This window comes from Equus asinus, chromosome 14 (genome assembly GCF_041296235.1).
Source record: "Equus asinus isolate D_3611 breed Donkey chromosome 14, EquAss-T2T_v2, whole genome shotgun sequence".
Lineage (NCBI taxonomy): Eukaryota > Metazoa > Chordata > Mammalia > Perissodactyla > Equidae > Equus > Equus asinus.
This window is the reverse complement of record NC_091803.1, coordinates 47,136,923-47,149,049: the sequence shown is the minus strand read 5'-3', so window position 1 is coordinate 47,149,049 and position 12,127 is coordinate 47,136,923. Positions and strand designations below refer to the sequence as shown.

The following is a 12,127-nucleotide window of genomic DNA, read 5'->3' as shown; positions in this document are numbered from 1 at the left end:
TCACTCCCAGGCTTGGGAAAGGAGCCCCCCCAGAGCTGAGGCTAGGCTGGGTTTGGGGGTGGGGGTCTGTGTCCTGGGCTCGGGGCTGTCTCACTATGAGGCAGTGGGTGCAGCGTGGGGGCCTGTGGGTCTCACTCTGGGAGCTGTGCTGCTTTTGGTGCTGAGAATGGGGGCCACACCCCACCTCACAGCTCTGCTCCAACGCCAGGGCTCCAGGCTCTGCCTCCCCCAGCCCCTCTCCGATTTCTCCCCAGGAGGCCCTGAGTTCCTGAGGACCCCCCTGGGGGGCAGCTTCCTGGTCTACGAGTCCTTCCTCTACCGGCGGGAGAAGGCGGCGGGGGAGAAGGTGTACTGGACGTGCCGGGACCAGGCCCGCATGGGCTGCCGCAGCCGGGCCATCACCCAGGGCCCGCGGGTGATGGTGATGCGCAGGCACTGCCACCCGCCCGACCTGGGGGGCCTGGAGGCCCTGAGGCAGCGGGAGCAGCTCCCCTGCCCGGCCCAGAGGGAAGGCTCAGGTGCGGGCATAGGGGCTGGCAGGCACTAGGCCCTGCTCTCCCCGCTGGCTTGGCAGCCCTGGGGGCCAGCCCCAGAACACAGGCTGGGGGCTACCTGATGGGACATTCTGCAGTGGCCCGTGTCCAGCCAGGGTCCCACCATGCACATCAGTCTGTCCACCTGGGCTGTGGGCTCCCTGTGGGGAGGGTATTGGCCGGGACCACCCTCACAGTGCTGGTTCTATCTGGATTGGTGGAGAGAAACCCACTCTGACTGCTAGAGATAAGGAGCGTGGGGGCCCGGGCATTACTGGCAGCTACAGGAAGGGCTTGGCACCCATTTATGGGACAGTCCCCCTGGACCTTGAGGACCCTCTCTGGGTCTCTCTAGTGTCTTTTTTCCTCTATCTCCCCTCTCCTCTCCCTCCCCACTCACTGCCCCCCCCCACACCCCCAGTTCTCTCTGGCCATCACAACCCCAACATTGCATGACCTTTCAGTTCAGGTTCTTAAAAGTCACAAGAGAGAGAGTGGATTAGTTGCCAGCTGGCTGAGGGGAGGGTGGACATGGAGCCAGGTGGCCCCTGCTGTGTAGTCCAGACCAGCCATGGGCCTCCCAGAATGTTCCAGCGCCGCCCCTGCCGTGGGGTCTAGCCAGCAAGTGTGGAGTCAGAGCAGGATTGCTCCTCTGGGTTTGAGCGACTGCAGGGCCAGCCTCCCCAAGCTGCATCAGAGCCCTGAGAAAGAGACAGGGTGTCAGGGCTGTGGGCCCTGGGCTGGCAGCCTGAGCATCAGTCCCCAGGGCCCCACAGCATGGGTGGGGGAGGGCAGGGGGGCGTTGGAGGGGGCTTGAAGTTTCCTGGCTGGGGCAGGCTGGTGGGACAAGGGAAACAGCCTCTTTCCCTGGCACCCAGGCTCTGTCCCCTGCTTTCAAGGCCTGGCCCAGGCACCCCACTAGCATGTCCTGTTCCCTCAGGAACCCTCCGGCCTCTGGAGTTCCTGAGGACTTCCCTCGGGGGCAGGTTCCTGGTGTACGAGTCCTTCCTCTACCGGAAGGAGAAGGCGGCGGGGGAGAAGGTGTACTGGATGTGCCGGGACCAGGCCCGCATGGGCTGCCGCAGCCGGGCCATCACCCAGGGCCAGCGGGTGACCGTGATGCGTGGCCACTGCCACCCGCCTGATCTGGCGGGCCTGGAGGCCCTGAGGCAGCGGGAGCGGCTCCCCAGTGCGGCCCAGCAGGAGGACCGAGGTACAGACAGGGAGGTTAGGTGCAAAAGAGCTCTCCCCTCTCCTGGCTCCTCCTGAACCTGAAAACACACCTATGTCTGGCCCGTCCTTAAAAACAACTCCCCTTCTAACTAGCCTTTTCTCTCCTTCCTTTTATTCTAAGAGGTCTTGACTTTTTATGGATTGCAGTCTCTTTTGAAAATCTGTTGAAAAACATTAACTACCCCAGAAAAACGTACTAATGTGTGTGTGCACGTGTGCATGCCGCGCACACACACGTGAACTTTTACACATTATTAACTTTACTGAACTGAAAATGGGCTCCTTACACATAAACAGAATACAAAGCCAGTCTTTAGGTAGCATCGTGTGTGTCATAGTAATTCGTGTAAATACGAAGGACCACATCTTATAAAATACAGAAATGAATCCAAGTTGTATAAAACAACCGAGAGAAACTTCATTTCTGCTTAATACGAAAAAGGAGATTTCCATGAGGAAGCCACCATTTGCCTTAAACAAGAAGAAGTTGGTGCCTTTGGTGAAGGACGGATCATGCCTGATAGCGAGTTGGTTCCCAGTCTTTTTGAGGATGAGGTGAAGACTGACTCTTAGCATCTCAAGTAGCTTATTTTACCAGACACAGGAACTTTGGGGCATTAGAAAACCAGAATTCCCAATGACTCTGCAAATCAGAGTCATTCTGCCTGGTTTCCCGTCTCCTTAAGGCCTTTAGGTCATCATTACAGGGTGGGGGCCTTTGGCTCTAGAAGCTTCAACAAGAAAATAATTATCAATCCATGTTTTTGATTTTTTTTTTCCTCAGAAAAGATAAAACTTCTGCCTAAAGTTCAGCTGTGCCTCAAGACGTGTTCTCCTGAAAGCCAGCAGACTTACGGGTAATTGTATTTGTTACCTAATGCTGCATCACCAATAACCCCAAAACTTCGTGCCTTAAAACAACAAATATTTACTCTCTCTCCGTTTCTGTGGGCCAAAGTTTCAGGAGTGGTTGGGCTGAGTGGTTCTGGTTCAGGGTCTCTCATGAGGTTGAAGGAAAGATGTCAGCGGGGCTGCAGTCACCTGAAGACTTGAGTAGGGCTGAAGGAGCCACTTCCAAAATGGTGCCCATTCACTCACATGGCTGTGGGCTGGAGGCCTCAGTCCCTCACTGTATGGACCTCTCCTTAGGGCTGCTTGAGTGTCCTCAAAGATAGCACCATCTTCCCCCAGAGCGAGTGATCCAAGAAAGAGAGCAGGGCAAGAAGCAGGTCACCAACAACAGCAGAATTCATATCCTTTTCAAGCACGCATGGAACATTCTCCAGAATAGACCTAATCTAGGCCATAAAACAATACTTCATAAATTTAAAAGGATTAAAATCATCCAAAGTATGTTATCTGACCACAGTGGAATGAAACTAGAAATTAATAACAGAAAGAAATTTGGGAAACTCACAAATATGTTAAAATTAAAACCACTAAAAAACCACTTACTCAAAGAGGAAATTAGAAAATAATTTTAAGTGAACAAAATGGAGTTACAGCATACCAAAACTTATGGGATGCAGGTAAAGCAGGGCTTAGAGAGAAGTTCATAGCTGTAAATACTTACATTAAAAAGCAGAAAAATCCAAATCAGTAACTTAAACTTACATGTTAAGACACTAGAAAAAGAACAAAATAGGGGCCACCCCATGGCCGAGTGGTTAAGTTCATGTGCTCCGCTTTGGCGGCCCAGGGTTTCACCAGTTCAGATCCTGGGTGGGGACATGGCACTGCTCATCGAGCCACGCTGAGGCAGCGTCCCACATGCCACAACTAGAGGGACCCACAACTAAGAATATACAACTATGTACCGGGGGGCTTTGGGGAGAAAAAGGAAAAAAATAAAACCTTAAAAAAAAAGAAAAGAAAAGAAAATACCAGCAAACTGAATCCAGTGACAAAAAAAAGGATCATACACCATGATGAAATGGGATTCATCCTAGGAATGAAAGATGGCCTTAACATCTGTACATCAGTCAACATAACACACATTTGTGCAGAACAGACTTAACATAGCAGGCCTCCAACCGCTGTCCTTAAAACAGCCTGCTTGCAAGGGTGACCCCTAGCTGGCCTCTAGGACTCGACTGGTAAATAGTTCCCTACACGGATGCAGCACTGTCCTGGAATGATAACAGTTGCTCACTCTTATCTCTTTGTACAAAGAATGTGATTTTTGCTGAACACAGCTTTCCTTCTGAAATTCTGGAGTTTCAGTGACTACAGCCAGGCACCCAGACACGGTGTGTCTACGTGGCCGGCCCCCAGTAAAAACCCTGAACTCCTAGGCTCAGGGGAGCTTCCTTGGTAAACAACACTTCACACAAGTCATCACAGCTCCTTGCTGCAAAATTAAGCGCATTCTGTGCAACTCTGGTGGGAGACGACTTTGGAGGGTTGTGCCCGGTCTCCTCTGGGCTTCACCCCAGATGCTTTTCCCTTTTGCTGATTTTGCTTTGTATCTTCTCACTGTAATAAATCTTAGCCATGAGTATGACTAGCTGCTGAATCCTGTGAGTCCTTCTAGCAAAATCACCAAAGCTGGGGGTGGTCTTGGGGACGCCACACAGCATGTCAATAGAATAAAACACAACACATGAACGCTGAATAGACACAAAAAGCATTGGATGAAATCCAACACCTCCTCGTGATAAAAACACTCAACAAATTAGGAATAAAAAGCTATCTCAACCTGATAAGGAGCACCCATGAAAACCCCACAACTAACGTCATACTCACTGGGGACAGACTGAGCGCTTTCCACCACAGCTCGCTCCCACCACTTCCATTCAACACCACACTGGAGGTTCTAGCCAAAAAAAAGAAAGAAAAGACATCTAGTTTGGAAAGGAAAAAGAAAAACTCTATTGGTGGATGATATATAGAAAATCCTAAGGAATCCACTAAAAAACTATTGGAACTAATAAACAAGTTCAGCCAGGTTGCAGAGTACAAGATCAATATACAAAAATTAATTGTATTTGTATACACTTTCAATGAACAATCCAAAAGTCAAATTAAGAAAACAGTTCAGGGGCCAGCCAGTGGCACAGCAGTTAAGTTCTCACGTTCTGCTTTGGCGTCCCTGGGTTCGCCGGTTCGGATCCCAGGTGCGGACATGGCACCGCTTGTCAAGCCATGCTGGGGCAGGCGTCCCACGTATAAAGTAGAGGAACATGGGCATGGATGTTAGCTCAGGGCCAGTCTTCCTCAGCAAAAAGAGGAGGATTGGCAGTAGTTAGCTCAGGGCTGATCTTCCTCAAAAGAAAAAGAAAAAGAAGGTGAAAAGACAACCCACAGAATGCACAGAATGAAACATTTGCAAATCATATATCTGATTAAAGACTGGTATCCTGAATATCCAAATAATTCTTATAACTCAACAATAAGAAGACAACCCAATTAACAAATGGGCAAAGGGTCTGAAAAACAGTTTTTCAAAAATTTAATTTCTTTTATGAAGCCCAAGATATACAAATGGCCAATAAGCATAATTAGAGATACTCAACATCATTTGCTTGGAAAATGCAAGTCAACACTCCAGTGAGATACACTCCACACCCTCTTGGGAGGCTGTAATAAAAAAGACACACAATAACAAGTGTTGGAGAGCATGCGGAGAAACTGGAACCCTCATACTCTCAGGGTGGGAATATAAAGTGGTGCAGCCACTTTGGAAAACAGTCTGGAAGTTCCTCAAAATGTTAAACAGAGAGTGTATGTTTACCTAGTGATTCCACTCCTAGGTGTATACCCAAGAGAATTGAAAGCGTGTGTCCATACAAAAATGTACACTAATGTTCTAATCAACATCACTCATAATAGCCAAAAAGTGAGAACAATCCAAAATGTCCATTAGTGGGTGAATGGATAAATAAAAAGTGATATATCCATACAGTGAAATATTATTCAGCCATAAAAAGGAATGAAGTCCTGACACATGCTACAATGTGGGTGAACCCTGAAAACACGCTCAGTGAAGGAAGCCAGACAGAAGAGAGAGCCTAGCATTTATATGAATTTTATATGGAATGTCCAGAATGGGCAAATCCATGGAGACAGAAAAGAGATGAGTAGATTTCTAGGGCTAGAAATGTGGGAGGGTGAGAGCTGAAGGGTCTGGAGTTTCTTTTCGGGGTAATGAAAATGTTCTAGAAGTGATTGTGGTGATGGATGCACAACTCTGTGAACACACTAAAAACCATCCAATTCTACACTTTACATGGGTGAGCCATATGGTATGTGAATTATAGCTTAATAAAGCTATTTCTAAAAAAGGCAGGAAGCCCGGTGACTTTTACGACATTGTCACACCCCATCACTCCTACTTTACTCTGTTCGTTGGAAGTCAGTCACGCATCCAGCCCACACCCAAGCGGAGGGAATAGGCTCCTGCACTTGGAGTGAGGAATATCAAAGAACTTGTGAACACGTTCTAAACCGTCACAGTAATACAGGAGAACTTTATGTTTCTTGACAAAGAATCTTGAAAAGGCCAGGGTGTGAGTCCCAGTGACTTCTGCGGCAGGAAATGGGACTTCTCAGGAATGTTGGGTGTTTCCTCCAGGACATGCTAGCATGGAAAGCTGGGAATTCCCCAAATCTATGTTGTGGAGCAGGTCACATTTTAAAGGGATTGCTATCTATGTATATGTGTGTACAGCAATGATCTAGTTGATGGTTATCTCTAAGGAAAAGGGTTACAGGAATCCCTAACTTTCTATATTATCTATTTCCGCCACCTTTGGATTCTGATAATGAATGCGTGTTTCTCTGCAATCAGGAAGGTCACAGATAGAGAACTTGGCAGCGAGTCCCACTGAGGCCACTCTCCTCCAGATTCGAGCAGAGAAGCCTCACGAGTTGCCAGAGTCCAGGATGCTCTTCGTCTGCACGGGACCCCACCCGGCATTTCCCACCCGGTTAGAGTTTGCCTGACAAAAACTTGCACTCTTCCAAAGCGTCCGTGGCCTTCACATCTCCTCACGACGTCTCTCAGGAGGGATATTTTGATCGTGTCTTCGTGCCGGCAAAGAGGAGCCCCAGGAGCGGGGCGGCTTGCAGGCCTGCCTGACGTAGGGAAGGCTCCGACCTCCAAAAGAGCTAAAGAAGCATCTTTTGACAAAGACACCTCTTCCCTGCTCTGCGCTCACAACCGTCTGTTTTCAGAGCACGCGAGCGACGTTGCCAAGGACTTTCCCGTCGGGTGTGGCCCTGCTTCATCCAGGGCACCTCGGGGGAAGTTCCTGCTTCTTCAAGCTGAGCTGAGCTGCTCTGCAGAGCTCCAGGCACCCCACTGGGCCTTCCTGCTCCGGGCTGCATCCATCCCTCACGGTGACAGGGCACGCCAAACCAGAAGCCTCACTACACCCTCTGTCGGACTTTCTTTCCTTTGCTGTTTCCAACTTAAATTAAACCCAGTGTCCACGATCCCCACGGCAGGTGTTGTTCCCAGCAGTGGGAGCCGGCCCAGATGTCCGCAGGAAGGCGGCCCTGGGCAGACACTCCTGATGAGGCCAGTGGTGTCCTGGGTTGCCCAGGTTCATCTGATGCAGGAGGAGAGGCAGACCAGATAGCAGCAGAGGCGCATCCCCTCTCCTGTCTGGTAGAGGCGCAGAGAGCTAGTCTAGCTGGTCCGAGGAGAAGAGGGCTGACATCCTCTGGGAACTCCAGAGGCTGCTGCTTGCTAACAAGGCCACGTCCTTGACAGCGAGTTTTCTTGCCCTCATCCTGTAATCACAGATGGAGCACACAGCGGGAGGCTCCCTCCCTCCTGGCAAGCTGGCCATGGAGCCTGCCATCCAGCTGTGGGACAGTGACAGCTCAAGTCCCCCCCCACTGTCCCTCTGCTTATACATTTCCCCCAATAAACCCTATTTTATATCTCACCGTGTAGAGCTGCTGTGTGTGTCCACATCCCTTATGCAACCACTATTGGCTACCACGAAGCCACACACTCCACGTGTCTCAGTGCCACGGGCTTAGAAGTGACGGAGTGCTTGGGCAACACCCTGGGGGAGACCCCCTCATCTGGGACAGTGCCAGATCACCTGGCCCAGATGTCAGCCATACCAAGAGAGGGTGGGGGTCCTCTGGAGGGGTTGCTGAGGGCTTTGCTCCAAGCCCACAGAGGGCCGTGCGGCCCCTGCTGGCCATTCCCTGACCCTGATGTCACTGAAAGAGAGGCCTGGATTCTCTAGGCACCTCTCAAACTGAGTCCTCCCTGACTCATTTTCACAAGCTGGAGCAAGCTTAAAACAGAAACAGCACCCCCAGGCAACAGGGGGTTAGACACCCGAGACCCCGGCTACCTTCGCACTGACCCATTACCTGACACGACTGCCGGCTCCCCGGCGCCCCCACCTCCCAGCCTTGCCAGCAGTCAGGACAGCCCAGTGATGGGACAGGCCACCTCCCAGGTGGGAGGCAGGTGTCTGCCAAAGCGCCCCTCATGCTGATGGCCCTCAGCAGTGGACACTCAACACCAGCTACGTTTCAGGCAGTGCTCTTGGCATGCTGCCCCAAGACAGTGACCTGCCCATGGCTAAGACCAAAGACATGGCCCTGTGGGTACAGACATGACGCCCCAATCCCAGAGCCATCTTCGTGTCACAAATGTGCATGCCCATGGGAGGCGGCCACACCGACAGGAAGGCACCTAGACTCAAAAGAATGGTCAAGTTTGTGCCGCCACCAGTCGGGTCTCTGCTCAGCCCCATCGTGGACGGGGGACCTCGCACAGGCCCGAGTGACTGGCAAGAAGCATTGAGTCGCGGCAGCCCCTGCCACTTGCAAAGCCTGCTCTGCCGGCCGGGTCCGCAGCCTTCCCAGCGGGGCCTCTGCAGGACCAGCGACTTCCCCAGGCCCGAGTCCTATGCCATCAGCCTGGCTGGGCTCTGGGCAGCCAGACATTGGGGTGAGGCGTGAGGAGACTCAGAGGAAGGACATGGCTTCACTCCGCTCCTCAACATTCGCGTTGGCGAGGGCCGGCGCACTGTCCGTCTTCCCCACACCCGCTTTGACCTCAGAGGACAGCTGGATGGGCCATGTGGCTCAGACTGAGGGCTCCCAGATGGACAGGAATTTGGATACTGGTGGCGCCATGGGTGGCCCCACGACCACTTAGCCACTGAGCTCCAGAGGCTTCCCCCTCATAAGTCCACTTCCCCCATGGTTCCAGAGCCAGAGATGTCCCCTGCCCTGTCCCTGTCAGAGAGCAAAGAGCACAGGGGCAAGTCCCTGTCTCAGAAGCTGGCCCCTTGGGCACAGTGACAACTTGGTGGGGCTGCCCTCATCCTCCCCTGCTCCCACTCTGCTGCTGGTTTCCCCCAATAAACCCTATTTTATTGTGTCTGCACCACACGGCACTGGTAGTGTGTCTCTGTGCCCCTATGCGTGACAGTGCGTAACGTCTCAATCATGAAATTTAAAATAAAAAGTTCACAAGGAGTAGCAAAAGTACCAAGGAGGAACTCAAATTTCTAAAGTGGGGTGCAGCAGTCAGCTCTAGGAGCCCCAGCCCCAGTCCCTGTCCCCACGGTGATGAGGTGTGCCTCATCGAAACGCTGCTCATCGACCCCTCTCCCTCTTCTGGTCCCCACTCTGCCTCCTGTCCCCATGTCCTCTGTCAAGACAACTTCTGCAGGGTGGCAGGGACCCTCGTCACTGAAATCAACGGATGCTTCTCAGAGCTCGCCTTCAGCCACCCCTCCTTGATTCCTGCCCAATGGCCCCTCCTGGGTTCTCCACCCACCTCCCTGTGTCCCCTGCCAGCCTCCCTCCTGGGCTCCTCAGCCCCTGCCAGCCTCTGAGTGCAGGGGTTGGAGTGCTGGGGACTGGACCTCAGCCCTTTTCTGCCCAGCCTCTTTTGGGGTTCCCAGTTTGTCAATATGCAGCCCCAGCCTGGGCCTCTCTTCCGCAAGCAAGCCTGCATGTCCAGCTGCCTCCAGGGCCTTGGTCCTGGGCATCCCATGGGCACTGGGCACAAGCGGTAAAAAAAGTGTCTGCCTGTTGTCCTCCTCATCTGATGGCTCCACCACACACCTAGAAACCCAGAGCTGTCCTCGATGCCACCCTGCCTGTCCCTCTGTCCTGTCAGCTGTCAGCGCACACTAGTGCCACCCTGCCTCGTTCTTTTTTAGTAACAGCTTTATTGAGATATAAGCCACATATCATGCAATTCGATGGCTGTTAGTATATTCACAGAGTTGTGCCTCCGTCACCACTGTCTGATTCCAGAACATTTCATCACCCCGAAAAGTAACGCCTGACCCGGTAGCACTCACTCCCTCTGCCTGTCTCTTTCCTATGTGTTAAGGCTGATGGGGGTTCCTTCCTCTGGCGCTGGGGGGGTTTGGGGAATCCAGGTGTCTTAGTCCTCTAGGACTGCCATAACGAACACCATAGACCGGGGGGTGGGGGCCTTAAACAACAGACGGTGGTTTCTCACGGTTCTGGAAGCTGCAAGTCTGAGACCAGGGTGCAGGCACGGTCTGTTTCTGGTGAGGGCTCTCCTGGTTTACGATGGCCACCTTTTTGCTGTGTCCTTACATGGGGGTGTGGGGGAGCTAGCTAACTCCGGCCTTTTCTTATAAGGCACTAATCCATCATGAGGTTCCACCCTGGCCTGAACCCCTCCCAAAGGCCCCTGAGACCATTACATTGGGATTAAGGTTTCAACATATGAATTTCGGGGGGTCACGCATTCAGTCCATAGCACCAGGTAAGGCACTTACATAGTAAAGACGACCTTTTAGGCAGTGCTTGTATTAATAAACGTCCCCATCCCTAGGCCCCTGAGTCACCTGGAGCCCCAGCCTCTCGCCTGCATGAGCACAGCAGCCTCCATTGTCCCCTCTCTGTATTCTATCCCCATGACACTTGGTGGGGGGTGGCTTTTCTAAAACGCAATCCCGTCAGGCAACGCCTGCCCCGGGTGTTCTCTCCCTAGTGTCCACATCAGGTATGACTACCTGGTTTAAGGACTAGAAGCCAAAAGTACCCAAAGGGGTCTCTGGAGACCAACCAAAGACAGGTGAGCCGCCAGCCTCAGGCTGCACCCTCACCACAGCTCTGCAGAGCCCAGACTCTCCTGGCTGCCCACTCCCCTGTCCCCCCGAGGGCTCTGAGGGCACCAGACAGGCCCCTCTGCTTTGGCAATAAGGAGGGGCCCTGACACAGGCTTTGGGCCTAACAACCCTGCTCAATGCTTCAAAGAAGGGAGAAGAATTTGCCTAGCATGCAGCAAGCACTCATAAACATTGGATAAAGATGTGATTGACTGAATGACCGATGAAATGCATGAGGGGAGGGCAGGGTGGACGTGGGTGGGAGTCCTGCTTGGATCTCTCTGTCCCATGTCTGTTGGACTCTGGCTGGTGAAAGTGATTCACCTGTCCATTGACAGACGAAAGGATAAAGAAAAATGTGGCCTATCCCTATGGAATATTATGCAGCCTTAAAAAAGAAGGAAGTCCTATGCTACATCATGGAAGAACCTTGAGGACATGATGCTAAGCAAAATAAGCCACTTATGAAAGAACAAATACTGTATGATTCCACTCATATGAAATAGCTAAAGTCGTCAAAATCATAGACACAGAAAGTACAAAGGTGGTTCCCAAGGGCTGGGGGAAGGGAGGCAGAATCAGTGTTTAATGGGTACAGAGTATCAATGTTGCAAGATGAAAAAGTTAGGGATCAGTTGCACAAGGATGTGAATATACTTGGCTGCTGAACTATTCACTTACAAATGGTTAAGATGGGAAACTTAATGTTATGTGTTTTTCACCATGAAAAAAAGAAGAATGAGTGGATGGCCAAGTGCCAGACGGTGCCTGCAGCAAATGTCTTTCTCCCACAAAATAAAGAGATAGGCTCTAGCTGCTGGAGGGGCTGCAGAGGGTAAGAGTGGGGAGTCAGACAACAGTTGGGAGAGCCCTTTGTCCAAGTAGGACGTGGTAGTGGCCTGGACTAGGGAGGTGGCAGCAAGGATGGAAAAGGGACAAGAGATAATAAGAGATGTTATGAGTTGAACTGTGTCCCCGACAGTTCACGTGTTGAAGTCCTAACTCCCAATACCTTAGAATTTGGCTTATTTGGAAATAGGTCACCACAGATGTGATTAGTTAAGATGAGGTCACACTGGGGTAGGTTGGGCCCCTAATCCAATATGACTGATATCCTTATATAAAGGAGAAATTTGGACACAGACACGCACTCAGGGAGAAGGCCACATGAAGATGAAGGCGGAGATCGGAGGGATGCTTCTACGAGCTGAGGAACACCAGTGACGGCCAGCAAATCGCCAGAACCTAATCAAGAGGCATCAATAAATTCACCGTCACAGCTCTCAG

General features: G+C 51.6%; 1 protein-coding gene and 1 long non-coding RNA gene across 7 annotated transcripts in view; one reads left to right on the top strand and one right to left on the bottom strand.

Moving 5' to 3' along the window:
- Positions 1-9,240, top strand: part of FLYWCH1 (FLYWCH-type zinc finger 1) — a 27,622-nt gene extending 18,382 nt beyond the window's left edge. For all 4 annotated transcript variants that reach the window (XM_070485119.1, XM_070485118.1, XM_014833157.3 and 1 more), the window contains 4 exons: positions 255-518; positions 1,474-1,746; positions 2,551-2,623; positions 6,556-9,240. In XM_070485119.1, the coding sequence (XP_070341220.1) occupies positions 255-518; positions 1,474-1,746; positions 2,551-2,623; positions 6,556-6,595 (650 nt within the window). In that variant the 3' untranslated portion in view covers positions 6,596-9,240. The remainder of the gene's footprint in view (positions 1-254; positions 519-1,473; positions 1,747-2,550; positions 2,624-6,555) is intronic.
- LOC139040229 (uncharacterized) lies at positions 2,635-12,127 on the bottom strand. Of its 3 annotated transcripts, XR_011494384.1 has the most exons (5): positions 11,992-12,127; positions 5,282-5,345; positions 4,841-5,026; positions 4,512-4,581; positions 2,635-3,064 (listed from the first exon to the last, which is right to left on the bottom strand). It is a non-coding gene; the product is annotated as an uncharacterized lncRNA (long non-coding RNA). The 3 variants fall into 3 exon arrangements; XR_011494382.1 differs by having other exon boundaries at positions 4,841-5,345; XR_011494383.1 differs by having other exon boundaries at positions 2,635-3,059; positions 4,841-5,345.